Source organism: Aphelocoma coerulescens, chromosome 6 (genome assembly GCF_041296385.1).
Source record: "Aphelocoma coerulescens isolate FSJ_1873_10779 chromosome 6, UR_Acoe_1.0, whole genome shotgun sequence".
NCBI classification, from domain to species: domain Eukaryota; kingdom Metazoa; phylum Chordata; class Aves; order Passeriformes; family Corvidae; genus Aphelocoma; species Aphelocoma coerulescens.
Window position 1 is genome coordinate 17,152,448 of NC_091020.1, and position 27,737 is coordinate 17,180,184.

Below are 27,737 nucleotides of genomic sequence, written 5' to 3' on the forward strand. Positions count from 1 at the left end.
TTAACCAAACCTCAGTTGAACACCTCTTTTCTGCAACACAGGCTACAGCACCTGTACAAAATGAATGTTACAAAATATCACAAGAGCTGACTTTTACTTCCCCATGAGTGCAAACATGGGGCCTTCCAGAAACACCAGCAACAGGCATGCTTTGCTGAGAACAGAGCCCACCCAACTGCATGCGTTCATTAGGCACTGAGGGACGGAACACCCACACAGCACAGAACAGCAATATTTGGAAACAGTAAAGTGCAGAGGGCTAGGTAGGGGGAATGTAAAAAGCAAAACACTGCCTACCTACCACCGCTTTGTTGACCCTGGCAGCCCTAAATCTAGACATTAAACACAGGACTCTCTTCTTCCTTGGCCCTCAGCAACCTTCATAGCAGAAAATCAAGGAAAGTGCCATCCATAACAAAGGCAGAAATAGAAAGTTACATCCATCAGAGCAAACCTTCAGTTTTGCAAGAAAAAAACTTTCCTGGAAAAGTGGATAAGGCCACAGCAATACACAACAGGTGAATAAAATCTCATCCTTATCAGGGTTCTAAGCTAAGCTTGTCGTGCTCAGCCTCATCTAGGGCTTCCACATCCACCCTTTTCTATAGGTCCAGAAATTCCACTTAAGCTCAGGCCTGGGTCTTCAGCATTTACTTGAGCTATACGTGTTTCATGCCCTATCTCCAGCCTTGAAACCCTTCAAGTCTATATTGCAGGTGGCCTTATCTCGAATTCCCTTTCTGTCTCTCTCCTTTAGCTTGTCGCTGTAGGATCACGGTGTTACTTTTACCAACTCAATTTGTTCCTGTATAGATTTGAGTATTCAGTACGTTCCTGTATGAGTTCAGCTGCTTCTTAGCTCGTCTTTCCTGAGACTACCGGCGAACCCTGTTATCAGCACCTAGCCCAGCCTGCCGCGTTCCAGCCATGTGGGGCTGTGCTGTGCTGCTGAGGGCTCCGGCAGCACTGAGACTGCCCGCAGCTCCCAGCTGGTTCTCCTCCCTGGAGCAGCCTTACTCCTGCTGACCAGCACTCCCCTAGCTCCTTACTCCTGCTCCCCAGCATTCTCCTTTGAGTGATTTAAAACGGATTATAAGTAGAAGTGGATTTAAGTCTAAGGCTTCCCTCTTCCAGAGTCGTTCCCAGCCCCCCTTCTGCCTTCGCACCATAGGCAGCCGTTCGGCACTGCGTGTTGCCTTGATGCAGGCGCTGGCACTGAGGGGGCCCTTCCCCATCGCCTCACTACGGGAGTGTCCCGAAGCCCGCCCGTGCCACCACCGCGGGCAATGCGGCAGCGCTGAGGGGGGCCGCGGCGGCACGCACGCACGCACGCACGTACGCACGCACGTACGCAGCCGTTGGCGCGTGCGCGCGCGCGGCACGTGTCGGCGTGGGCATCATGGCGGAGCGGCGCGCGGTGCCCAGCGACCTGTTCCCCCTCGTGCTCGCGTTCCTGCGCGAGAGCGGCTGCCAGGGCGCCGCGCGCGCCTTCGCCAGGGAGGCGGCGGCGGTGAGCGGGGAGCGGGACGGGGCGGGGGCGGGACTGATTGACCGATTGACTGCCTGACACTGGCTGACGCGGCCTCTTTCGCTTTAGAAGGAGCAGGACCCCAACTCGGCCTCCCTCCTGGACATCTTCACCTACTGGCTGCGGTAAGTGCCCTCCGGCCGCGGGGCGCGGGTGCCCCTCCGCCCGTTCCGCGCCCCCAGGGCCCCGCTCAGCCCTTCTGCCCGCAGGTCTCCCGCGGCCCAGAAGAGAAAGCTGGTCCCGAACGGCGGCCAGGCGAAGAGGAAGCCGTCCGCCAGCAGCAGTGACAGCTCCAGCGAGGAGGATGAGAAACCCCCCGCTAAGAAGCCAGGTTGGTTTGTGAGCGGCCCTGGTGCAGACCGGGGTTGTGTTTGGCATTGGCTTCTCACGTGCATTTAGAGCTCAACTTCAGCAGCTCTTCTGAGGTCTTTCAGCAGCTGTCGGGGACTAGGTTTGTATTGATTGATGTGGGTTTTCGCCCATGACACGTAAGATATGTTCATTCTAGCTAAGGGTAATCTCTTTATCTTGTTACAATTCAGGCACAGCAGAGTTTGTGTCCCATACAAGGTTTTAGCCATTCCAGAGAAGCGCCAGGCATCCATACTCACCTGCTGCTTGTGTGAGGTTGCTACACTTTTTTATCTCAAGCTCGTGTACTGTGCTGTCATAAAATACATCCCTCCACTGCACTTTGCTATGTGGTGAGCTGTATTTTTCCCTTTTATCTGAAACTGTTCTTATATCTTTCCTTAATCACTGTACACAAGACTGTGTGTGTGTCTAGCAGTAGATTTGTGGGAGGGAAGGAATAAATGGGGAGAGGGAGAGACACAGAAAGAAAATAAGTCTTCGACTTGAGCCATCCTAAAGCTGAATTTCAACTTAGATCTGATTTTTATTTGATAAAGACAGTTGTAAATATAGCATGAGACAAAATTAATTATTTTGCTCCACATTATTAAAAAGCAATCAGTAACCTTGAAGTGGATTTGGCTAAAACACATGTAGGTGTTTGGAACCTTAACATGGTATTGCAGGGGCTCTCTTTGCAAGCACTGGTCTGTACTTGTTCAGCAGGTTTCTTTAAGCTGGAAGGTGTGCAGATGCAGCTAATACTGTCTCAGTTTGGGGGGGTGTTCTTTCTTTGTGGGCTGTCCTTTTTGGTGATAGACATCTGCTTTTAAATTTGTGTGTGACGAAGATAAAGTCTAGAATTGGTTTTATCTTTCTGCTTACCCATTTTGGAGCAGTCTGCCACACAGCGCTCAAGAAACAAAGTCAGTGTTTTGAACTTCAGTCGTGGTTTAATGACCTTAATATATCATTTTGCCCTGATACCCACTAGTGCAGGATATAGGTACATGAAAATTGAGAATTAACTTGTCATCAATGTATGCTGTCCCTTATTTGCAGCTAAAGCACCAGCTGTGCCCAAAGCAAAAGCAGTTCCTGCAGCCAAGATGGCAGAGAGCAGCAGTGAGGACTCCAGTGATGATTCAGACTCAGAGGAGGAGAAGAAGCCAGCAAAGGTTGGCTTTTCTTTCCAGCCTCTTTAATGCACGTTTGACAGTGATAAATAATAGCAAATTTGACCAACAGAATTGTGTGTGAAATTGGGCTCACTTGTTCTGAACTATGTTCACTGTTCTGAACTGGCTGCTGCAGATACAATGCAAAAAGACATTTCTGTAGTGCCATTTGGACTGGTCCCCGTAAAAATAAATCTGTCCAGCACCTACTTTGTTTCATATCCAAGTCTGTTCCTTGCTTTTATTCTAAGACTGCTAGGGCTTACTTCCTTTGCAAAGAAAGATTTAGTTACAGTTGCTACTGTAAGTTGGATCTTTATATATATTTGTGTTTATGTAAAAAGAGAATCTTCTCTTTCCTTTTTCTTGCTGCAGTCGTGGTCTTGAAGTGCAGGGGAGGAAGAATGATGACAGGGCAGGAAGAGTGATAACATTGTACACTAGAGGAGACCAACTAGAGTTGCCCAGTCAGTATTTTCAGTCTTCAAGGTAGTGTGATCTGTAGAAGGAAGAGAACAGTGCCAGCCTCAGAGCTGCCCCGTTTTGAGGAGGCAGAACTGAAGACCGATGTGTAAAGGAGGGTTCTAATGCATTTCTGGGAGGTTTTCTAGAGCAAAACTCTTATCCTAGGATTTTCAGACTCTGACCACTAAGCAGAGTAGTGTTTTCAAATCAAAATGGTAACCTCTGTGAAAGAGAGCTGTTTCTATATTCTGTGTACATGTCCGTCTTACTAGCCTTGTTACCTTTTCACGACTATGAGAGTTAATCAGTTTTTCCTCCTGTTGTTTAGAAAGGTGCAAAACCTGTGGTGAAGCCAGCTGGAACCAAAATCCAGCCTCAGAAGAAAGCAGAGAGTTCCAGCTCTGACTCAAGCAGCTCGGATGAAGGAGCACCAAAGAAGCAACCACCAAAACCAGCAACACCTAAATCAGGTACCGCTTACTGCGTATCGTGAGCAAAGTGCAAAATCAAAAAAGCAGGGGAGGGGTGCCGGGGACTGTACCTACATGCAAAGACATATGTATTAACATAGTCTGAAAATCTGCTTTCACTGCCATTTGCACTCCAGTCCAGTCTCTTCTGACACAGAGGTGTGGAAGTGAGTGCAAATAAAACATCTGATTCTGAGCACTGTGTTGTTTGAATAGGTAGCTGTAGTCAGCAATCTTAACTGTTTGTTTTTACCATTGTCTTCCCCTCAAAAAGCAGAGAAGATCTTTACATAGCCTTTGGTTTTGGAACTTCCCCTGAGCTACAAGAGACAGTTTTCAGAAACTTTCTCTAAGGTTGCAGTAGGATAAACGAACAGTTTTGCTGTACTACCTTAATCTGCCCTATAGGCTTCATGGTTCTTTTCTCTCTAAGATACTCACTGCTCAATGTAATTATCTGTCGTCTACCATAGCATGTTTTGCAATGTCCCTTTTTAATTCTCTCAAAAGGAAGTAAATCTGCCCAGGCTGCTGTCAAAGCTGTCAATGGAAAAGCAGAAAGCAGTAGCAGCAGCAGTGAAGATTCTGATGAGGAAAAGGCTGCACCAAAAAAGGTAAATTAGATCATGAAAAGGTTTATGAACAGTGTAGAGGTATAGTAAGACTGGGTGTTACCATCTTGCAGGCACAGACTACACAGATGCTGTGCTCAACATAACTCCTATATCTCCTTCTCCTTCATACAGTGCGATTATGTGTTCCAGCATCTCTCCATGTACTGCTTTCTTCCCTAATACCTCCTTACTACTTTCTCTGCTCCTTCCTTTACAGGAAAATATCTTGTTGTGTCATAACCATATTGTGTTTCCATTATATAAAGTTGCTTTGGCTTGACTCTTTCATGTTTCGCTATCTGTAACTTTGAGTTTTCCACTAGTGAGTGTTTAAAAACGTTTCCTGCAACACAAAAATAATCATAGTTGGTTTTAATCACAGTTGCTAAATTTCAGTCAGTCCTCTGCCCCTTTGTCCAGAGGAGCTCATCATTAGGGGTTCATGGGGCAGAAAACAATAGCAGAGGAGCTAGAAAGACAATGACGCTCATGTGTTTAAAATTTGCACTTGAGAATCTCTGTTAATCTTTTTCCCTTTGTCTTCAGAATTTGCTCTTCAGTGAGGTATGGAACTAAACAAGGTCCACATCCAGTTGTCCCCACAAGATTTCTGCAATTTCCTTTTTTAATGTGTATTTCTTTTGATAAGGCTGTTCCGAAGAAATCACCTCTGCCAAAAGCTGCAGCTGCTCAAGCATGTCCAGGGAAAACCAAACGTGCCAAGAAAAGTTCCAGTAGTGAGGACTCATCTGACAGCTCAGATGATGAAAAGCCACCTGCAAAACAAAAGCCAAAGTCGGGTACATAAAAAATACTAATTTGGGGTTTTTTGTGACGTATCCAGGGCCATTCAGTTGCAGTCCAGCTGATGGGCTAAATGGGCCTCTGTTCAGTATAGTATATTGTCTTTAGGATTCCAGTAGAGAGCTGGTCTGAGTAGAGGGTCAATCAGCCAAGGTCAGTCTGACTGTCTAACCAGAGGTTTTGAGAAGGCAGTAAATGAAAACAATGAAAAATTGACATACCTGTTTTTTTTCTGAGAAAGTTTAGTGACAAGCTCCTGTTCTAAAAGTGCAGAGAAAAGTTCTGCAGAGATGGTTGAGTCAACTGAACACAAAGAGGAGAGTTAGAGTAGAAACGGGGGTAGCAGTGGGGTGGGTATAATGGTTCAAATTATAAGCTAGTATTGGACTGTAGCTACAGAAGGCGAATAAGTGAATAGCAGAAGTGCTTTATTCTAGCTACAACAAACATCTTGTGCTGCTGACATTATCATGAAGGCATCTGAATGCTGTGTTTGTCTTCACATAGGTCCGTACAGTGCTGTACCACCTCCTCAAGGAACACAGACAAAGAAGGGCCTTGCTAAGGCTCCTGCAAAAAAGGCTGAGAGCAGTGACTCTTCAGACAGTAGTGATGAGGCAGAGCAGGTGCCCTCAAAGGCGGAAGCAGGTATGTTGTGAGGAGGAGAGGCTGCAAGGGAAGTACTACATTGTGCCAACAAGGTTTTTGCAAGGTCTTGGCTTCCTTGAAAAAGCCATTAGTCTTTGTTCTGTGTTGCTGTTTGCTCTTCTGGAAGCTTCTGATTAATTTGAAGGGCATCCCAAACAACACTGTGTACAACTTGTGGAGCTGAACTCTGGTCAGGTTGGATTTGCACATGCCGGTTTGAAAAGTCATCAGAATCTAGTTTAGTGGGAATAAGCCAAGTTCTTGTGTGGCTTCCAGTGGGCTGGCTGAGTGGTGTACTGAGAATGGAGCTTTTTCACAGCTGGAAAGGTTTGGATCTTGGGACAAAGGTTTGGTGTTGATGTGGCCTATTAATTTTAAACTTGCTTTTGCAGGCAAAGCAGTAGTAGCTAAAACAATCCCTGTCCCCCAGAAGAAAGCTGTGACTAGCAAGAAGGCTGAATCCAGTTCTGACAGTGACTCAGGTAATTCAAGAAATCAAGTTCTGATTCTTTTGTGTTAATGTTTTTTACTGGCCAAGTTGCTCTATAGTGGTGCATCTAAGAGCCTTAGCGTATGAGCTTAAAAGCTTCAGAGTCTCCCTGACTAGCAAGATGTGAAATTGAAAACCAGCAGCCTGCTATGCAGGATGGAGTGTGACCATGAGACAAGACCATTGGCAAGTGCAGAAAGGTCCCCATATTGCTGGATGGAAAGGGGAAGGGGGGGGGAATTGTGTATCAAGTTTCTCCCAGAAGTTTAATGGTTAAACTCTTCTTCAGCATCCATGTCTTGAGCTTTTTGGGGTTTGTTATTCCATTGTGTTTGGAGAAGTTTCTGAAATAAAAATGTAATCATCATATGAAGTTGAAAATAGAAGATGCCTGCCTTCTCCTAATGTGACCCTAGAAATGGGGGTGGTGTGCTTTGTCTCTCCTGTCAACCAGGTTTGAGGCCTGGTATTTCCCATGTAAGTTCTCTGTGTGCTACATTTCCCTCTGAGTTCAAGATGCTCCTGTGGCATACCTCAGCATCTCTGGTGCCATGGCAGGGACTGGGTGGCAGCTGCCAGTCTGCAGACAGCTAGGCCTAGGACTAGGTTGTGTGATACTCCAGTGAGTATCAGCAGTTCTGTGTTTTCTGGTTTTGTTGCCTAGTTTCTCTCAGAATTGTCAAGTTTTTGATTGATGTTACTAAAGTGCTCAGAAATACTGGAATAGATCAGGTTTAGTATTCCAGATTGATGTAACACAATACAAAGGTGTATTTGTACTCAAGAGTCTCCGTTTTCAAACTGCTGCTTTCTCATCTGATGCAGGAAGTAGCTAAAATGAGATACTGTGCTGCTGCCACCTCACTTTGTATGCTTTGTCAACTTTATCTCTTAATTTTTGGTATGGTTTTTTTGATCCTTACCACAGGGATTCTTTTTCAGTGTTTCTTCTCCCCAAGTTTCATGATACTGGTACTTTCTCCAATTCTTTATTCAGTACTTCTTCTCCTACATTATTCTCCAAATATCTACTTCCTCATGCATGCATTAGTGAAGAACTTAAACTGTTTGTTTCCACTTTCTCCCAACAAAGAAGATGCATGGAAAGATAAATGCTGTCCCCTGACCATTCAAGTGTTCATCAAATGCTTGCCAGTTACCTAGTAGCTCAGCCTTGAGGCACAAGCCATTTTGCTTTTCACTTACCCATAAGTTACATACATGTTACCACTAAAGTAACTTGCACATGAAGCCTATTAACTTGAAGAATTTTTTTTTTTTTTTTTTTTTTTTTAGATTCTAGCTCTGAAGATGATAAAAAGAAGGTAGGGAATAAGCTCCCAGCTAAACAACCTGTGATAAAGAATGCTTCCAAACCAGCAAAAGTGGTTGTCAAGCCTGGACAAGCAAAGAAAGACTCCAGTTCTTCCTCAGACAGCTCAGGTATTGGGGTGGGAGAGAAGGAGAATTTATGTGTGCATGTTGTTCTTGTTCAGACCTCTGTGTTTCTAGGCAGGGTCTGAGGGTGCAGTTGAACAGGAATACCCGTTGCAGTGTTGTTTCAAGCAGATAATGAAGTGCACCGTGTATGAACACTAAATCTGTATGTTAGCCTTGTATTGAAGGAATGGGACTTAGTCTTGAATGCTTTTTCTTTCCATTCTAGATTCTGATAGTTCTGACAAGAAGGCAGCTCCTGTGAAGCCCTCAACTAAAGCGGCAACCCCTGCGGCAAAAAAGTCACCAGCTGCCACAAAGAAAGCACAAAGTAGCTCTGATTCAGATAGCAGCTCCAGCAGTTCTGAGGATGAGAAGAAGAAGAAAGGCCCTCCAGCTAAACCAGCTGGCAAAGTGGCTAAGCCACTGTCCAAACCTTCTACTCCAGCTCCCAAAGCAGACACATCTGACTCTGATAGCTCAAGCAGTGAAGAAGAAAAGCCAGCAGGGAAACCAGCCACCAAATCTACAGGAGCAGCAAAAGCAACTGTGGGGAAGAAGGCAGCTGCTTCTAGTAGTAGCAGCAGCTCATCAGATAGTTCCAGTGAAGAGGGTGGGAAGTGTAAAAAGGCAGTGAAAGGGGTGCAGAATGGTTCTAAGGCCAAAGCAAAAGCATCTGCAGCAGCTGCTAACAACATGAAGTCTAAGCCAGCTGGTGGCAGCAGTAGTAGCAGTGAAAGCAGCTCTGAAGAAGAGACTGGAAAAGTCAATGGAGGTATTACTGACAGTCTGGGGAGTCTGTGTGCATCAGATTGGGAAGTGGGTGTGTCAGGCAGTGTTACTGAGCTAAGCATGAGTGGAAGACTTCCTGAAACAATACTTAGTCTAATCTCTGTGTGTTACTTGATTATGCCATCTGCTGCAGTAGTAAGACGGAAGGGCTAGTTTTGAATTTGGTGGGATCCTTTTTGTCTGTATTGCATAGGTGCTGGCAGTGAAATTTGTGGTAATGTGAAGTACTTTTCTATGTAGTTGTTGCCAGTTGCCATCTGTGCATGCACACGATACAGTGACAGCAAAGCAGACTGCTGGAGGACCTTGGCTGTGTGGAGTGGGACACCACAGTTGATGCCCCAGTGCACAACCTCAATCTGTAACCCTCCAGGAGGAAAACAACTAGTGATGCACTAGTGATGTGTGCAAGTGCATGTGGCATGGATCCAAAATCTGGCAGATTTTGACCAGAACTCTCTCAAAAATCAAAAAATCATTAATATAGAGCTACCCTATTCCATAAAATTTTATCCATTAGGATAGGATGGGAAGATCCTTGCTGACTCAGTATTTCTGTTGGTGTCTGGTACAGCAGTCTGTTTTCTGGGTGAAGTAATGCAGGCACCAGTTCTCACACCTGTGAGAAATGGAATGTGTCAACATTGGGTTTGCTTTCTGGGGAACAGAAGCCATTACTTTTCCCAACAATGCCTTTAAAGTTTTACTGCTGTGCATCTGACAGGCACAATTGGGAAGAAACAGAAGAGGGAGGATGTTCCAGAGCCAGAGACACCACACAGTAAAAAAGCAAAGATCAAAGCCAAAACACCACACACAGTTCCCAAGGTGAAACGGGTGAGTGAGGGTGGACTATAGCAACTGGCTGAAGGGGCATCTCTGCCTTCTGAACAAGTAGGCTGGTTTGGGGTTTTTCTTGGTGGTTGGGCCCACAGGATTATTTGTATTTTTGCTCCTCAAGCACTTAAACTTTGTCCGGAGAACCCTAGGGAGTGCACATAAGAACATAATATTATTCTGGCCAAAGCTGTTTGGATATACTTGCACGGGAGCAGTCCTGAGCTGCCTGATCTGAAGCAGGGAAAGAATCATGAATCTGAAAAACACTTGAAGATTGAGGTGATGTGAAGAGGGCTCCATATCTGCAGGGCAAGGAAGGAGGTTGTTGCTAAAGAAATATTGGGTGTTTGTATGTGCTTACTGTGTCTTGTTTTCTTTCTCGACAGCCGTCCTCTCCATTCCGACGCGTAAGGGAAGAAGAGATTGAGGTGGATGCCCGTGTGGCAGATAACTCGTTTGAAGCAAAGGTAGGGCTAGGTAGTGCCAGAGTGATAACGTTTGGTCTCTGCAAGTGCATGTCTGCAGAGCAGCCTCGGTGTGCTTCTGGGGAGTGGTTTTGGTGAGAACTTTTTCCACCAGGAGGCGCATGGGAGAGCGGTATCAGCTCCAGTGTGAATGTACTGGGGTTTGCTGGGTGCAGTGAAGTGCAAAGCATTGCCTTCACTCTCTTGGGTACTGACTTGAATTTCTTTTTCTCCCCCTCCATCCCTCACAGAAAGGAGCAGCTGGTGACTGGGGTGAGAAGGCTAACAATATCCTGAAATACACTAAAGGCAAATCTTTCCGCCATGAGAAAACAAAGAAAAAACGAGGCAGCTACCGTGGGGGCACTATATCGACCCAAGTCAATTCCGTCAAGTTTGAAAGTGACTGAGAATGTTTCCTTTGGAATTCATAAGCCATCTGCTCACCAGAACATCTTGGATGGGCATATGGACATTATGGATGTCAGGCCTGCCTGGAATGCTACCTCCCCTAGCCCCTTGTGGGGCAGGCAGCTCCAGTGTAGGGATGTGGGAGAATGGTTGGTGTTTCCCCCTTTTATTTCTAATTTTGTTTTAGTCTCCTAATTTGAAACCATCCTTAAGCTGGTGTTAATGGCACCACTAGGGTGACCTCCAAGACTTATATTTTCTACAGTCTTATTTTAAAAGGCTGGCAGTGATTTTTACTTCTGGTTTCCTGCCCATCTAGTAGAAGAAAGAGAAATCATTGTCCTGTATTTTAACTTCCCATTTCTTTGTCAGCCAGTTTAACTCTAATACCTGTGAAAAGGCAAGTATTGTCACTTGCCTCTCACTAGTTACTATGAGAATAACAACTGATTTGAGCACTCTGGCTGTAATCCCCAACCTCACCTGACATTTCAAGTTTATCCTTGTAGTGTGTCAGGGTTCCTCTTCTGTTTTCTTTCATGGTTTCACCTTGCAATAAATACCTACTTTCTTCTTTCTTGCACTCCTGTGGAGGCCACTAACCAGACTACTTGGAGAAGCAGTCTCTAAATACGTCTTAGTAGTTGAGTAACAGTATTGATTGCAGTTGCAAGGTGGGGGCTATTGTCAGAAAGACCAAGGTCTATAGTATTGCTGTGGCACTCTTGATAAACACTTCCATTAGTGTAGCTGGGGAGTGGAGTGTACAGAAACTTGCCTGCATGGGGGTTGTGAAGTTTCACTTGGTGGGGAGAAAAAAGGAGACCGAGGAGATAGAGGCCTCTTAACAAAAGGCAGAGGTGAATAAGCAGTGTTTTTGTTTCAGAGGCTCTGGCTGCAGTGTGGCATTACTCCTTGTTCTGTCTGAACGTAAAATGTGCCAGCTTACGCTTACTGCCAGCAATGTGAGCTGCAGCTTATTAGAATCTAGATGAATGTATCATAAATGCCTTAAATTCTGACTTGGATCTCTTGGTCTTGGAACTGTTTTCCATCTGTTAAATCCCTCTTGAGAAATAAAATGCCACTTTCCTGTTAGCACTAAGGCAAATAAACCCTGGTGCTGTAAGGTTTGAAGTACTAAGTACAAGGATATGTTCAGTATGGGGAGCCACAGACAAGTTGAGAAACTTGCAGCCTAGACAGATTTCATGAGCAACTGACAGTATAATGGCCTACTGCTGCTGAGGAGTGGGCTTGCATTCACTCAGTTGTGTGACTGCCTCCTTACTTAGGTGCTGCTTTGCATCTGGTAGAAAATACTCCCCCAGATACTTTGCCCTCTCTTAGGTGGGTTAACTAGTTTGAGGAGCAGTGGGTTGAGCCTACAGCCAGTATGAATTGAGTAGTGGTAGTGCATGTTTGGGAAATGGAGTAGTGGGCTGTGAGATACGCTTATCCCACGTAGTAAACAGCCACTGAGGTAGTGCAGAGCCTGATTTCCATGTTTCCATTCCCTCCCCAAAGGGTGCCAGTGAGAAGAGCCTTGTTACAGGAAGCTATGTTTGTGTGCAAAGCAAATTAGTGTCACTTAATTGAGGGTTGGATGAGACTTGATGAGCCACTCCCATGTACATGAGTGGCAACTTTTTCCAGTGAGCATTTTCCAGGACTTCCCTTCTGGCTTGCACAATCGCTGTGGCCTGGATTCAAGGCTACAGTGCAGAAGGGCCCAGAAGACCATGATTATTACAAGAAAGTAAAGGTTAGAGGCCAAAGGAAGGTGGGAAGAGTATTTTCTGCATGGGGATTTGAACATCATCTTTCTTGTCATTCGCCCTCTTTTTTCTGTTTATCAGGATCTTACATTTGAAACTCTTTACTTTCATGCTTTGAGGTTTTTTAAAAAGTCCATAATGTGTGAGAATTTAATGTGTCAGAAAATAAAGATTGCTGCCTTTGTAGTCTGAGTGGATCTGGTAGTTAAAGATCTGGAATAGTGGGTGGGAAAAGGGTACCAGTGCTTGAGTGTAACAGCACTGTCTCTACATCTGGCTACAATCCCTTCTTGTCATCTTATTACGTGATTGTGGGCATGTAACAGACCTTCAGAAGTGAAAGGTGGCCTGTGCAGCTGCCTGGTGAGTGATTGCAAGAAATTTGGGTAAGATGCTAGAAGCTTTTATCAAAGCAAACAGAGGCTGCTCAAGTGCCTTCCCTTCAGAAGGTTGTCTTAGGTCTTTTCAAATATTGCTGCCCAATCAGCTGTATGGCAGCTGGCCATATAAGCACCAACATATGTGAAGAAGAAAGAATAGGCATAACTGAAAAACCCTGTATAGACCTACTTAAAATAACTGAATTCTGTATCCTCTTAGAGGAAGAAATCTATGTGTGCAAGGAAAAGCAGCTTGCTGATAGGTAGGGCCTTGTGGAGATCTTGAGTGCTGTAATGCTCAATTTTACCCCTTGCACTATGGTTCTGTGGAAAGGGTGGGATGATGCACCAGGTGCATTGGGCTCTCGGTTGGTTTGTAACCAACACTTTGCCACAGCCTTCCACCTTGAATGTGATGCTGTAGAAGATGTAATACTACCTGAAGTTTCAGCAGAGGATGTGAAAAATGTCATTAGCTTCGCTGGAGATCAGCACCTGACTGAGCAAGTGCAACAACTGTTGGCATGGGAGATGCTTTGTGAGACTCAAAGTGATGTGCTTGACACTCCTGGGAAAAACTGCTCCTTTCACAAGATTTTGCAGTTGCTAGACACGCTTACCCTGGATCTCTGCTCATCCAACATCCTGCTGTCCTGGTGTAGAGGCCTGATTTCCCTGTGCTACAGTGGTGCAGTTACAGCTATGGTTAGTCCTGGAACTGGACCAACAGGATATCCCCCCTCTGGTGTGTGCTGGAACACTGTTCCTCACATCTCGATTCCCCTGTGCACCTTTCCCTTTTGCTGTCCTGACTACCGTGTTCCTATTGCACTCTTCTCTAAAGGGGTCGGGGCCCTGGGGGCGTCCGGGCAGGGCCCAGCAGCGGTCACGGGAGACTCTGACAGCGTTCAGACGCGCTGGCCGGGCCGGAGGCACAAGCTGCAGCTGACGGGCGCTGCCCTGCTGCCTGTCGAGCTGCCGGAGCAGCAAGTTCGGCTCTCCGTGCCCCCTCGCCCGGTCCCCCCTCTCGCCCGGTCCCCCCTCTCGCCCCGCCTTCGTGCCACAGCGCCGGGCTCGGCTTGGCTCAGCCCGGGGTGCGGCCCGTGGGCCGGGGCTGCGCCGCCCGGCCCCACCTGCGCCCGCCGGCTTGAAAGGGGAAGGCGGGCAGCTGGCGGCGGCATCCCTCTCTTCCTCTCTCTCTTCCCTCCTACTTCCCGCACCGCCGCGCCTCTCACTCGGGCCGCGCTCCGGCGGGACTCGCTGCAGGTGGGTGCTGGCACCGCGGCGGGGGCGGGCGGCCCGGGAGGAGCCGGCCCGGCGGCAGCTGCGGCCGGTGCTGCTCGGCCCGTCCCACCGGGGAGGCTTCTCGGCTTCGCAGCGGCGGCGCTACCCCGCTGCGGGCCGTGGTGTCCTGCCCGGCTGTCGCCCGAGGAGGGTCCCTTCGCCCTGCGGCGTGGCGGGCTCGGTGGGATGCGCGGGCGGGGGCTGCCAGCCGCGCTCATGGTGGGCGCTGCAGGGCTGGGCTGAGCTTGCTGGGTTGATGGCAGAGGCACCTGAGCGCTGCTCGACCGGGGAGACGGGGACAGGGACTCGTTCTGAACTCCCAGTTGTCAGCCCGGCCCCCGCTCTGCCCGGACGCGGGTGGGCAGCCTGGGTTGCTCCAGCGAGGCTGCTGATGGGCGTGAGTTCAGCATCCGCTTCAATGCGCAGGACCAGAGCCTTGGCACATGGACACGCGTTCAGAGCGCTTTTGTGTAACTTGCTTCATCTTCCTTTAGAAGATTACATCTCAGGAGTATCTTCCATCTCCTGTTCTGCCTCCTCTTCCTATGCAACCCTCTTCCACCTCTGTTTATGGCAGCTCAGCCAGGTCTTATTCCTCTGGTACGCTCAGAGCCAAGAAGCTCTTTGGTTTGATTGTGGTTTTTTTTTACATGAGGGCGTCAATTGTTTCATTGAAGATAAGACTCATCCCTAGCTTCTCTACTCCTGTAACTCTGTCAAATGTGATCAGACTTGTCTGTCAGGACTTTATCAGTCCCCAGACCTTTATACACAAGATTTCACAACCTTCTGGAGTGTTTAATAACTTTTCTTTTAATGTGGCGCTTCTCTGCAGAAAGAAGCTGAAATGATGAGGTAGTAAATGGGAAGATTCTTTCCTTCCCCACTCCTCTTGACTGCTTCTAAAGTTTGGTGCACCTGTATCTTCCCAGTTTTCTCTGCAGTCTGAAGAACTTCTTTAACTTGACTGTTATACAAACATAACTTCTTCTTAAGACCAAATAATGCACTACCCCGTCATGTGCTCTCACTTTGAGGTCTATGGCTCACATGACTATTTGGAAATGGCCCCAAGCTTTTCTTTCTCTTTCATCCAGGGATTACAAATAATGTTCTGACTTGCTTCCACACTGCAGACCTCAGACCACTCACGAGGAGTACAGCCTCAAATGAGCTGCTTCTGTCTTGCAGCCATGTTGTAAGCAAGAGGAAAAGGCTGTCCGGAAGAACTTGTTACTGCAGAGCACCCTGGTGTCACAAACCATCTCTGTTCCTTTCAGAAGACAAACAGGAAGCCTGTGGATATGGAGTGGGGGAAATCTCACTTACTACCTAGACAGATTTAATGTATGATGAGAGGCCAGGTGGGGAAGCAGATGTGTGATGTCTGACACCATCCCCTAGTTCAAGGTCTTGAAGATGTGTGTAGTTTTAAATACTGTGACAAGCTGAGACCCAGGTCTTTATTTCTTTTCTCAGTTGTTATGGACCAGTATTTCCTTTAGTATCATGGTTCCCTGGCAGTGATCTATCGTTTGGCAACCTCCTGCTAGCCCACAGATTCCCACCTTGCCATAGAACTTCCTCCATATAACTCTAATGAGACAGGAAGGATGTTGAAGATGGTCCAAAGGTCCAAAAGTTAGGAACTGTTTGGGGACTACATCAATCTTTGTCCAGAACAGATGAGCCAGAGCACTTCTGGTGCTGTTTTGTGGCAGCAGTAGCAATAACATGGTGAAAAGTATAAATTATTCTGATGCCGACCTGATCACTGCTGTGATTGTTCCCTTTGGTCCTTTGGGGATCTTGATTTCCTTCATTCTCTGTGATTGTAATGGGCTGCCATGAATACGTAGCTAGGAAAAATGCTAGAAAGGTATGTTGTTTTGAGCAGACCATCTGTGCACTATTCAGTCTGTGTTCAAGCAATATTTTAAAAAACCCTCAGGGTTGTAGACTGCCAGGGGATGCTTATATCTGAAGGGGAGTTTTTTCCTTTATCATTGTTTTCTCTGCTAAAATACTAATGCTAATATTGGTGCACTGTAATACTAATATTAGTATACTGTAGTGCTAATACTAATGTTTTAATGTTATTTACCCAGGTGACTCTGGTTAAGCCAGAGTCTGCGATAAACCAAAACCACAGCACAGAAGCCCACCAAGCAGTGGGCTAGATGTGATTGATGGTGAGATTTCGCTATTTCAACCAGTTCTTTGTTAAGTTGGCATTGTACAGAATTGTATCCCCTAAGTTTTTACTAGGGATTCCCCATGGCAGCTCCTGCTTGTAGTGCAATATCCTTTTGCAGTGACAAAGTTGCTCTTGGAGCTGCATACCTGCCTGCTTTCACAGAGTCTTGGCTTCCATAAATTAGCTGCAGCTAGGCTTGCTGTCAACCTGTAGCAGGTGGTCCTGGTTTTTCTGGACCATACCCAACAGAACAGGCAACTTCAGTATCTTATTTCAGGAAGAGTTTAGAGCATCCAGGTGAAGATATCTTTTGCTTTTTGTTTTCAATGAATTCTGGTGCTTTGTTAACTCCTGAGAAGTTTGCAGTGAAAACATTCCTTACTGTGGACAAGACCTTCACAGAGACTAGGATGCAGGAGGGGAAATAATTCAGCCCCATGTGCATGGGCTTCCAGGTCCTAGGCAGGAAACAAGTAATATAAAAAAGTGGGGGAGGAGCAGAGATGTAAATAGCAGTCCTTGCATTTCAGCCTGCTTGCTGCCCTTTCTTTGGGGGCTTCTTTGCCTAGACTGCTTCCTGTCAGAGGTTTTAGTACTTCAGCCTAATAAAAGGCACCTGAATTGAATTAGAGCTGTAGCTGCTCAGTTATTCCTCTTAAATTGATTCGTGTAATTTTCGATCAATACCAGAGCCATACCCTGTTAAACACGTTAAACAGGGCAAAATCATGGGACAAGTTTCAGCCCAGTAAGAGGTTTCTCAGGGGCATTTCAGAGGGCTGTGCTCTCTCTGCTCCCTTTCTGCTGCCTCACTTTTCAGTGTCAATGCATTTCTGTGGCTTTGAAAGCAATCTCCCAGCAGCTGAAGGTGGCCAGGTGTGCAGGGTAGGGGAAATGTTGCTGCCTGTGGTGACAGTCTTGCTTCCCACTGCAGCAGGCTCTGGTCCTGCTCTGCTGAGGTGCCTGCTCTGCCCTGAATGCTGCAGCGGTGAAACTTAAAACATTTGTGGCATGGGTTTTTCTAACAGTTCTCTTGAACCTTTACTCTGGCTGCCGGTGTTAACTGTGATGTTAGGGGCATTGCTCTGTGTAAATCAGCCAGCTGGCATGGTTCTGCCAAGCACTTGTCATGAAAACAGGGAAGGGTCTAATCTCTCTTTACAAGCCTCTTCCACTTGTAGTGGCAGGGTTATTTTTGCAGTATTTATGTGATGTAGGCACTAGCCCAGGACTTCCAGTCCACAAGCAAGGAGATGGTTCTCTCTACTCTGCTCTCAGGCCTAGTGTGGGATCTGTCATTTACTTGGATCTTGCACCTCTGTCAAGGCACAAGCTGTGAATTCACCTTCCTAGAGAATCACATTCTCATGCCCAGGTGTTTGAGGGTTTCTATTGAAGACTACCTGCCTGCAGTAGCTGAGCTCCAGTAGCCAGAGAGCCGTGCTGGCCACAGCACCTGCCCAGGCTGCAGGGTCCTGCTGCAGAGCTCATGGAGCAGCTTTGGGTCAGTAAGAGGTAAACCAGGGAGGTGAGCAGCTGGATTTTGAGCCTTCCCTCATCTGGGCTGTTTAGCCCTTGTCTAGGTCTGGGACTTCCTTCCCCTTTGCTATCAACCTGAGACTGCAACAATGACTAGTTGCTGAACAAGGGACAGAGAGCCCTTGTGCCCTTTGTGCTGGTAGTTAGCCTTCATTATATCCCAATAGCACTATAAATCAAGGATCTGTCTGGTGTATCCAGCACAGCTCTAGGGCTGGAGCTATGACCAGGGTACGTCTCCAGGCATGGACAGAGCAGAGATTATCTCTGGTGATATTGAGCTGGAGCAGGAAAAAAGGTCTCTTCCTGCAGCCTGGCATCCTCTCACCTCTTAGCAAGGTTTACAGCCTCCCTTGTTGCTTGGGTAGGGAGAAGAGGTTCCTGAGCCAGCACCTTTAGGGATTGCTCCTGATTTTGGAAGGGATGAAACCACCAAGAGCAGTTTGCAAGTCTCACTGTGTCAGCATCTGCCCCTAACCTGAGGGCTGAGATTGACAGCTTACTTGTCATTTGGATTTTGGTAGTCCCCAGAGGGTCCTGGCTGAGCTGAGGGTCTCAGCAATGTCTGGCACATAGGTCCATGGCAGAACACAGTTCTTGCTGAAGATGGGTGACAATTTTTTTCTTTAAATAACTATTCCTTTTACCCAGACTATTTCTTCATCTTTTACTTGTTGCCCAATGAGAAAACACCCTACCCACATATAAAACCTCTTCTACTCTTCTTGGCATAGTTATGTGCATGTATGACCCATTAGGTGCCCCAGGACAAGCCTATACCTGCTTCTGTCCTTAACTCCCTGCCATCCCAGAGGAGATCAGGAGTACACGGCAGCCATCCTTCCCATGTTTCCTGGAAGCGGCATGTGCTCCTGGATCTGCTGTGAATGTCATAGCCAAATGCTTTAACTTCCCTGGTGTTGGGCAGGATAAGTTCCCTTTGGGCCTCTCGGGTAATCTGAGTACCAGACCAGCTTTGTGGGCTATAGCTCTGTTGTGACCAACACTTTGTCACAGGCCCACCTGTTTCTTGCTGTTAGGGAGGCAGGATGCTGGGCAGATCCTTACTTTCCTTGCAGAGCTTATGCTTTCTTCTCTCCAGCCCATCACTTTTGTCTGCATTCTCCTAGAGCTTTTGTTCTGTGGGTCCAACTACCCCCTTGGTGTCTGTTAGCTTTTCTCATGTTTCTCATCACTTGTGTGGGCACAGCCACACAGCTGACCCTGGGTGGGAAGGGTTGGGAGTCCAAGCACTAGCAGGAATTGCCTTTGAAACAGGATAGGGTCCCAAGCAGCAGCTGCTTGTTTCTTTCCCATGTCCTGTCCCCACATGGGACAAGAAAGCAATGGAGGAAGAAGAGAGCAGTTTTACTCTCCCATGTCTGCACCCTTACTTGCTTAGTTTGGCCAGAGATAGTCAGCTGCTGAGGGTAGTCTGAAGATTGTATTTAGCAGAATCTTGTCTGTTAATTTCTTTCCCACATCTTAATTGATCAAGCACTAGTGGAGAGGCTGTCAGAAAATCTTGTACCAAATTCCACTCTACCACATCCCTGCAACCCCATCGGGGCTTAGTGTGTGGGGGCCATCCAAAATGCACTTCTAGTTGTTCCCCTTGTAACTTCTTCCCCTTCCCTCTGCTGCTTCCTAGCATGTCTGAACTGGGTTCCTGCTTCTGACTATTCCCAAATAATTATCACATAATTCTTCTCCCAAAATAATGCTAGGTGTGGGTGAGGCGCATTCGTTTCCAGTGATGTAGCAACATCCCTTACACAACAGAAATCTTGGGTGTTTCACCAAACTGAAGAGGGGATGACGGCTTTAGGAGTGTGACTAAGGGGCATCAGTGTGCCATAGGTGTTGCATGTTATCTCTGGGATTGCTTTCTGGGTTTACCTTTTTCTAGTGGATGAGTATCCTGGCACCTGCTTTCCCTTGCCAGCCCTTTCCCAAGAGCCTCCCATGACTGATCCATACTGGAGCAGCTCTCTGTCCAGACTGTTGCTATGCTCTCTGGAATTGCAGTTCCTCTCAGTGGGTCCTGCTGTGACCTGGATTTGCTCCCACCCTGTTTGTGCTGAGCAAGGTGCCTTGCCAGCTATGTGAGGGCCAAAGCCAGAGCATACCTTTTGGCATTCCCACCAAGCTCTGCAGGCCTCCCTGCGATCTTGCACAGACATCAAGGACTCAGAGAGAACCAGCTGTTCTGGCTGGACAGAAATAAAAATAAAATCCAGCTGAGCTGGTTCTGTAGCGGTAAACAGGGACTGAGCAGCAAGTGTCCCTGCTGGTGCGGTGACCCAGCAGAGCTCCTCCAGCCACTCACCCTCTGTAACTCTGTGTGAGTCAGTCTGCTAGTTTTTGAGCCTTAGGAGCACAGAGAAGAGGTACTCTGGAAAACTCCCCTGAAAAGACCCTGATATCTGACTTTGGTTGTTGGGGTTTTTTTGTGGCTTTTTTTTTTTTTTTCTTAGGGCAACACAGGGTAGATGGGGATGGATGTTTCCCAGTGAAGAACTCCAGACTGCTCTCCTTTCCCAGCTCATGAGCTTCTGGCTTGCAGCTACAATCGCAACTGTTAGTTGTTGAGTGCATGACAGAGATACTACATTAATGGCACGTTTGTCTCCTTGCAGTGATGAAGATGATGAAGGTGCTACCGTGCCCTGCTGCTCTTCTTTTCCTAATGACTACATTTACTGTGGAGCCATGTCACTGTGCCAAGGTGCTGATCATGCCCACCATAGTCTTTGACAGCCACTTGCGAGTCTTCATGCGGGTGGCAGAGGCACTAACTGACCGGGGCCATGACCCTGTGCTGCTACTTCATGAAGGTCGGGATGTGGAAACCTCCCTGCCTGGCTTCCGCGTGCAGAGGTACTGGGGTATCTTCAGCACAGAGAGTGCAGATGCCTGGGTGCAGGAGAAGATAAAGCGTGTCTTTCAAGGGAAGATGACCTCTCTGGAGGTGTTTTCATTTTTGGAGAAGTACCTGGAAAACTGTGACCTAGTACTGGGAAACTCTACCCTTCTGCAGAAGCTCCAGTGGGAGCACTTTGACCTGCTTTTGGTGGACCCCAATGAGATGTGCGGATTTATCCTGGCCCACATCCTACAAGTCAAATACGCTGTGATTTCCACTGGTTTCTGGTTCCCAGCAGAGATTGGTGCCACCTCCCCAATTGCCTATGTCCCTGAATTCAACTCCCTGATGACAGACAAGATGGGCTTCTTTGGTAGGACGTGGAATCTCCTGGTCTACATAATCACTCGTGTCGCTACAAAACTGGTCATCCTGCCCAAGTTTGAACGTCTCATGGAGAAGCATAGGGTGGCGCCTAAGACATCCATGTTGGACCTTGTTCATGGAACTAGTCTTTTCTTCCTCTGTAATGATGTGGTGTTGGACTTTCCCCGTCCAACGCTCCCCCATGTCATTTTCACAGGGGGGATCCTCGCTGAGCCTGCAAAGCCCCTTCCAGTGGTAAGTGCAAGAAAGCTTTGATCTATGATGGCACATTAACTGGGGAAGCTACTTACTACAGATCTTCTTTGGAAGAACCTTGTAAAAGTTCTGAAGCCCCAAGAGTCTGGAAAGCTGCTGTGTTTTGGTGCTTGTGGGTGCATTAGGGAGACAGAAAACACTGAGGGCTGTCAGGCTGCAGGGAGGATGTAGAATTAAGTGGTCCACTCTGAAGTGGGATTTGGCCTCATTGTCCATATAAAATGGTGTGTGGAATTCCTAAACTGAAAGTGTTGCCCTTGGGACTTGATCATGAATAGTTTGTTTGCTCCTCTGCTAAAGTGGAAATGGGAAGAACAATTAATCTTCCTTGTTTCATCACTGATATATGTTAATCCAGAGTTTCCTCCTTCACCCTGTTTCTCACAGAGCATTTCTGCCCTTGAACTTGTGGTCTTAAGAAACCACAGGGGTGAGCTATACTTGTTCCTTCATTAAACTCAATGCAAAATCCCAAAGCGTAGAAAACTGAAGGGTATCATCCCCTTTTTTCAAGATTCAGTCCTGAAAACTCCTCTCAAGACTTTCTCCAGCCTATGCCTCACTAATCCCAGGAATAAATTCAGAGGGACAAGGTCCTAAAGCCTCTGACTGAAGACAGCATTGGAACAGAGCAGGACTTGTCTTACCACTTTTACAAACATTGAGGGGAAATAAACTTGGGCAGTCAAGATGTCCTGGTGTCCTGACTAAGGGCCTGAAATGGAGATAAGATTTCAACTTCCAAATTATTAGAGACCTGTGGATGCCAATATTTTTCAGTTAAAAAAAAGTGAGATCAGGTGCCTTAAAAAGAAGGTCTCCAGATGTGTCTGACTGCACGTCAGCCTTGCCCACATGGCATGGCCTGCAGGTAATGAAATGCAAAAGCTGGGTCAGAGGGTAGCTGCCTCACAGCTCTTGCAAAATGCTGGCTTGGTCCAACCTGGTCACATACACACCTGTCTTATAAAGAAGGGAGTTGTTTGCTAGGGCATTACTCATGTGCTTCACAACTTCCAGAACAGATCCCAGGGCACCTAAGGAAAGAATGATGGAGATAAGTCTGGAGCCCTGCAGTAGGTGGTGGCTGTCATGCTGGCAGGTAGGCATGTCTGTGTCCACGTTATGGGATGCCAGCAGAAGACAGGGCCTCTGTAGGTCTAGGTGTATCTTAAAGAATGTCCCATCTGAAATGGAGCAGGGTTATGTAATTAAGATGTTTATTTCCTCCTATCTGAAACACTATGATTTTGAGTGCTTCTAATTAGGACTTGGTTAAATATAGATAATGTATTTGAGAGAAAGTGAGAACATTTGGTGGTCAACCATGCTTCCCTGGCAACTTCAATGCTGTTTCTGAAAGTCAAATATTATGGCCCAATTGTAATGGATAACATAATCATTTGGTTTAGGAGTTGCTGTACTTTTATTCAGAAAAGGAAAACTAGCACTTTCTCTTCTGTAGCAGTTTCAGTGGTTGTACTGCTCAAAGGATGTGAAACTCAAAAGAATGGAGACACCAAAATATCTCTGTTGTAAACTTTTTTATTGTGAACTTTTGTTTGTAAACTTTTTGATTCTTGGATTGTTTTAGGGCACTCTAAGTATTTCTGCAAAGATAGGCTTGCATCTCTGAAGCGTACAACAAAGAAGTATCCCCAGAGAGTAACACTAAGATGTGCTTTGTAGCTCTTTTGTACTATGATCCCCCAACTTTTTTTATTTAAAAAGATTTTTACTAAACTTCCCTAAAATACCCCTGACTGGGATACATGGGAAACTTGAAGCAGGATAGAACTCATAATGAGAAATAGACTCAGCCCAGCCTGGCATAAAAGGGAATAGTCCATGTTTGCTCCACAGCAGCTGTGGTTGCTGATTTCTTCTCCCTGCTACCTTCTGGGTTTGGTTGAAAAAAGTACACACTCTGTTCTAGGTACAACCCTGTTTATGTAGCATTACAGGTAGCCTCTAAATGAAGGACAAATAACTGTAGGTTTTACTGGATCTGTAGCTACCTCTCTGTCCAGTGATCAAAAACTAAATCTGTTGCCTGCAAGTAGCTATCAAGGATGGGTAGAAGTCTCCTGTCAAGATGGCAAGACTTTCTGCCACTTCCAGGAGAGTTTGTAGGAACTCTCCAGCAAGATGATGTTCCTAACTGTGTGATGTTTTGTCTGTCGTATCAGCCTACATCTAGAGAGCCTGACAGTCATCCTGTCTTAGTGGTGACAGGAAAATAGCCCTCCTCTTTTTTACTCCAATTTCCTTCTGTCCCCTGGCTGTTCCTATGTGGGCCCTATGTTTTCAGAACCTTTCTTGTCAAAGAGTAATTGTGCTACCTCCAATGCAGGAGATAATGCTATGAAATGCAAGTTTTGGACACCTCCCTGCAAACTCCCAAGGCCAGCAGGTGCTCAAATAATTTCTGTCTGGCTGGGTACAAAAATCACAGTAGTTTTAGAGTTCATTGCCTGGTGAAAACCGTGTAGCTTTGTACTCCAGGTGGATTTGGCTTCATCTTCTCTGTGGACAGCTTTCTACTGACAGAGGCAAGAATGGGAAGGGCCTTTCTGCAACAATACTTCAAGGCAGCTGTGTGTGTTTTGCCCACAGGGTCTGCGTCTCTGGGTGGAAGCAGCAGAGGCGGGTGTCGTTGTTGTCTCCTTTGGCATCGGGATCCGAGCTCTTCCAAGCGATTTGGTGGAGAAGATGGCTGGTGCATTTGCTCGCCTCCCGCAAAGGGTGGTGTGGAGGTGAAAAGGGAATGGGATTAATTTTCACTTGAGTTGGATGAAAAACAGTGTTGAGGGGTTATTCATTTCAAGTCACAGAATTTGCTTTCTGTCTCTTGGTCTGATTGAATTTATTATTGTTCTCTATGTGTTTCTCTTCCCCTTTTTTCCCCTTCCTCTGTCTCCTCCCACAGATATTTTGGTCAGAAGCCAAGAAACCTGGGTGAGAATACGCTGATGATGGGGTGGCTGCCCCAGAATGACCTGCTAGGTAAGGCTGGGTTCTGTGTATGTGTGTGCTGCTAGCAACATCCCTGGAGTTTAGCCCAAACCACAGCAAAGGCATATAAGGATAACAGCACCTGTGTGGGTCTAAATCTGTTGCTTCTTGTGTGTCTGATCTGTACAAAACATGATCCTCACCTAACACCTGCTTGAAGCTGCTTGGCTCCTGTCTCCCTTCTCCTCCAGGCTCTACTCAGCATTTTTGGGCTGCCGAAAGCCAGATGTATTCCCAAAGGGTAGCATCCTCTCTGCTCAGCATGCCTGTTTTTCCCTAAAACATGTATCAACACTGTGTGTTGAGGAACCCCCTGGTAGCCCTGTTGCAATGTGGAAGGCACTGACTTGCTGCTGTTTCTTTACCTGCAGGCCACCCCAATGTGAAAGCCTTTGTCAGCCACTGTGGGATGAATGGTATATTTGAGGCAATTTACCACGGTGTGCCAGTGGTGGGCTTTCCTTTCTATGGGGACCAGTTTGACATCATGACCAGAGTGCAGGCAAAGGGCATGGGTATCCTCATGGACTGGAGCAGAGTAAAAGAAGAAGAGCTTTACCAGGCTGTCATCACAGTCATCTCTGACCCCAGGTGAGGCATCTGGAAGCATCAAGCTCTTCCTTGGTGCAGACAGTGTGTAGGGACCAGTGTGACTTTGTGTTGACCCCTACACTGCCTGTAGTGGCTTCTGGACCAAGCACAGTCGCAAGCATTACTCAGCTGGCCAGATGTGTCACTGCCTCAAAATCCTTAGATGCAGTGCAGGAGGAGATACTGCAGCATTTGCTGCTAGAGAGTGTGATCTGGTTTGACTGACTAATGTTCTTATCAAGTTTTCTGAGATACTGGGGAGCAGACCTCTTCTCCTAATGCCAGCCTGTCATAAGGGAGAGTGAGATCACAGCTTCACATTGGGACCTCCCTGGACTTGTCCAAACAACTTTCTGTAGAAACAGTCAGGGAACTGCAGGTAATGCTCCATCTGCTCCTTCTGACAATCATATACTCTGCTCTTTCCTAGAACTGAAGCAGGAACAGAAAAGTGGTACAGGGCTCCTGTTTTCTAACGGGACATGTGCAACTGCTGGTTTTTGAAATGCTCTCTGAGAGCTTGATTTTTTAAATAGTTTATATTTCTTACCTATTAAGAGGTGTTGCAGTTTGGTACCTTGAAGGGTTTGGCCTCATCAAGTGTGTAACTTTTGCTTGATGCTGGGTGAGGTCTTAGGGTGCAACTCCTCTCAGAAAGTGCAATACACATGAACTCACTGAACAGGTACTTGCAAGCCAAACTGTCAGTGTTGTTTACAAAACACAAAGTAAAATACACTCTGGCTTGTGCCTTCATGGCTGGAAAGTACCATCAGAGTGGCTTCCAGAAGAAGAATGGAAGAAATTTGCCCCTCTCCCAAGGTATTATTTGGGACTTGAAAGCATCACTGGATGTCTCAGACCACTTCTCAGGTACAAAGCTTCTGTAAAAAGGTAAATGTCTTGTAATCTTCCCTTGCAGCTACAGAAAAGCAGCCCAGCACATCTCAGCTCTGCACCTGGACAGACCAATGCATGCTCTCAACAGGACAGTGTATTGGCTGGAGTACATCCTTCGTCATGATGGGGCACCCTACCTTCGCCCTGCTGTCTACGACCTCTCCTTCTATGAGTATTTCTGCCTGGACATCTTGGCTGTTCTCTTGCTATGTCTGGCTAGTATTGGATTTGTTCTCTACAAATCCGTGGTGTGGTGCAGAAGGAAGGGAGCCAGCCCTGTGTATCAGAATGGAAGTTGCATGAAAGGCCACTTCACAGATGAAAAAAAACTGCAGTAGTGGCCAGTGTGTTCCAGGGCATATCCCATCACTGTGAAATGAACTGCTGCTGTGCCAAGAAATGTATGGCATGCAGGCACGGAGAGGGGTGAAAGATCTGCAGGTCTGGATGAGAAGAGAGTGGGGAGGGAGGAGTGTTGCAAAGGCCTGTGTGCACACCTCTGTGTACAGCACCTGTGGGCGGGGGGGTGAATTCAGGTGTGGGTGGGAGCACTTGGCCAGGATGCTGGGAATGGGGCATGGGTAGGTAGACTTCCAGGGAGGAGTGCAAGTTGTTCCCTTTGTATTGCACATTGGTTTAGATGCTGGTGTTGCTCTTCTGGCTTTTTTGATCATGGAGGCTCTGGAGGTAGGAACAGCATTTCATGTGCAGCAGACACCATTTTGCCTCTACCTTGTTACTAAGAGCCCCAGCAGGTGGGATACCTTTATGTGCAGATGAGAACTGAAGCAGAGCTGTGGACAAGGAAGGGCACTGAAAGTATCATCTACAAGAGAGAAAAATTGGTCTGTTTTAAGTTCTGTGGGTAAATATTGTTCTTCCTGCTTCAGTCAATACTCTGCAATTCTGTTTGTGTTTGAGCTAAATTATTGTTTTTTAAAATAAACTTACATTCTTTCTCCTGTGCGGCAGTTCTCCAGTCTTGGTTTAATGTGAACCTGTGATTCTTGTGACAGGAAGTTGTTCAAGCAAGATTAAAGTGCTTTTTCTTTCTCATTACTGCTGCTATGGTCTCCACATACACCCATCACCAATTTTTTGGCCTTTCTGCACGCTTTCATGCAGTGCCTTCCCTCCTCTGCCTTCATGTGGCACACACCCATGCCCATAGCATCTCCAAACCTGTGATGAAAGAAAAATCTGGAACAGATGTAAGTGCCAGGACCCCAGGATGAACAGCCAATAGCTCAGAGAGCTGGTCATAGGCAGTGGGCCATACACCATATTTATATGTATAAACAGCAAGCTCTGCCCTTTCTGAAGAAAAGGGAAATGCCTGCTCATTTTGATGTGAATAGACAATACTGTTGCCCCACACGGGACATGGTATGGAGTGATACCTAATGTGTTTTCACTCACCCTGGACTCTAAGGCAAACCTAATGGGTGCAGTTGTACAACCTGCACACAACATTGTCTGATGGTCCCACTGCCAGTGCCCCACACTGAGGATCAAGGGCTCTGCTCCATGCTCCCACTGGGGCCACTGCAGTGCTGGCACGAGTTGGAGAATAACCTCACTGCCACAGCTGCCCTTGCTGGTGGTTCTAGGTTCTGATCTTGCTTGCTGTTCCATGTGTTTCTTTTTCCAGATGAAAGATGTGTTTCTATATGCAACCTGTGAAACAATAGTTTGGCTGGGCTTCTAGGAGGCTCTAGGTTGGGATAGTGCCTGTCTCTGACTTGGGGGCTCTTCTGAGGCCAGGCACTGCTGTCTTCCCTCCCCAACCCTCAGGTTGCAGAGGGGACAACGTGACTTTGGACGACCCATCAGCCTTGCTCTGTAGCAGCCCTTTGTGGCTTCATTCCCTCTGAGCTGAGGATGTGGAGCCTAATAGTTCCTAATGGGAGGTAGAGGGAGATCAGAGCACGGTGCTAATAGATATTAGGGGAAAAATGGGCATTGTAGGTTAGTAGTAGGAGCATTGCCTGCCTGGCACCTTTCTGTCTGCAAAATTCAGAAGTTGATGGGATTTGGGGTTTATTTTTAG

At 46.8% G+C, this 27,737-nt stretch overlaps 2 protein-coding genes across 3 annotated transcripts; both read left to right on the forward strand.

Moving 5' to 3' along the window:
* Window positions 1–1,377: 1,377 nt before the first annotated feature.
* Window positions 1,378–12,459, forward strand: NOLC1 (nucleolar and coiled-body phosphoprotein 1). Its single transcript, XM_069019475.1, has 14 exons — window positions 1,378–1,510; window positions 1,598–1,653; window positions 1,738–1,859; window positions 2,945–3,060; window positions 3,854–3,995; window positions 4,506–4,609; window positions 5,259–5,409; window positions 5,921–6,061; window positions 6,454–6,543; window positions 7,848–7,994; window positions 8,218–8,763; window positions 9,505–9,617; window positions 10,007–10,087; window positions 10,336–12,459. The coding sequence occupies exons 1-14, from the start codon at window positions 1,400–1,402 to the stop codon at window positions 10,492–10,494; spliced, it is 2,079 nt and encodes a 692-aa protein (XP_068875576.1). The 5' UTR covers window positions 1,378–1,399; the 3' UTR covers window positions 10,495–12,459.
* Window positions 12,460–13,817: 1,358 nt separating this feature from the next.
* On the forward strand, window positions 13,818–26,653 carry LOC138112411 (2-hydroxyacylsphingosine 1-beta-galactosyltransferase-like). Of its 2 annotated transcripts, none has more exons than XM_069019477.1 (6): window positions 13,818–13,919; window positions 20,313–21,160; window positions 23,798–23,937; window positions 24,111–24,187; window positions 24,568–24,787; window positions 25,710–26,653. In XM_069019477.1, the coding sequence occupies exons 2-6, from the start codon at window positions 20,315–20,317 to the stop codon at window positions 26,023–26,025; spliced, it is 1,599 nt and encodes a 532-aa protein (XP_068875578.1). In that variant the 5' UTR covers window positions 13,818–13,919; window positions 20,313–20,314; the 3' UTR covers window positions 26,026–26,653. The 2 variants fall into 2 exon arrangements, with proteins under 2 accessions (XP_068875578.1, XP_068875577.1); XM_069019476.1 differs by lacking the exon at window positions 13,818–13,919 and adding an exon at window positions 14,439–14,537.
* The last annotated feature ends 1,084 nt before the right edge of the window (window positions 26,654–27,737 follow it).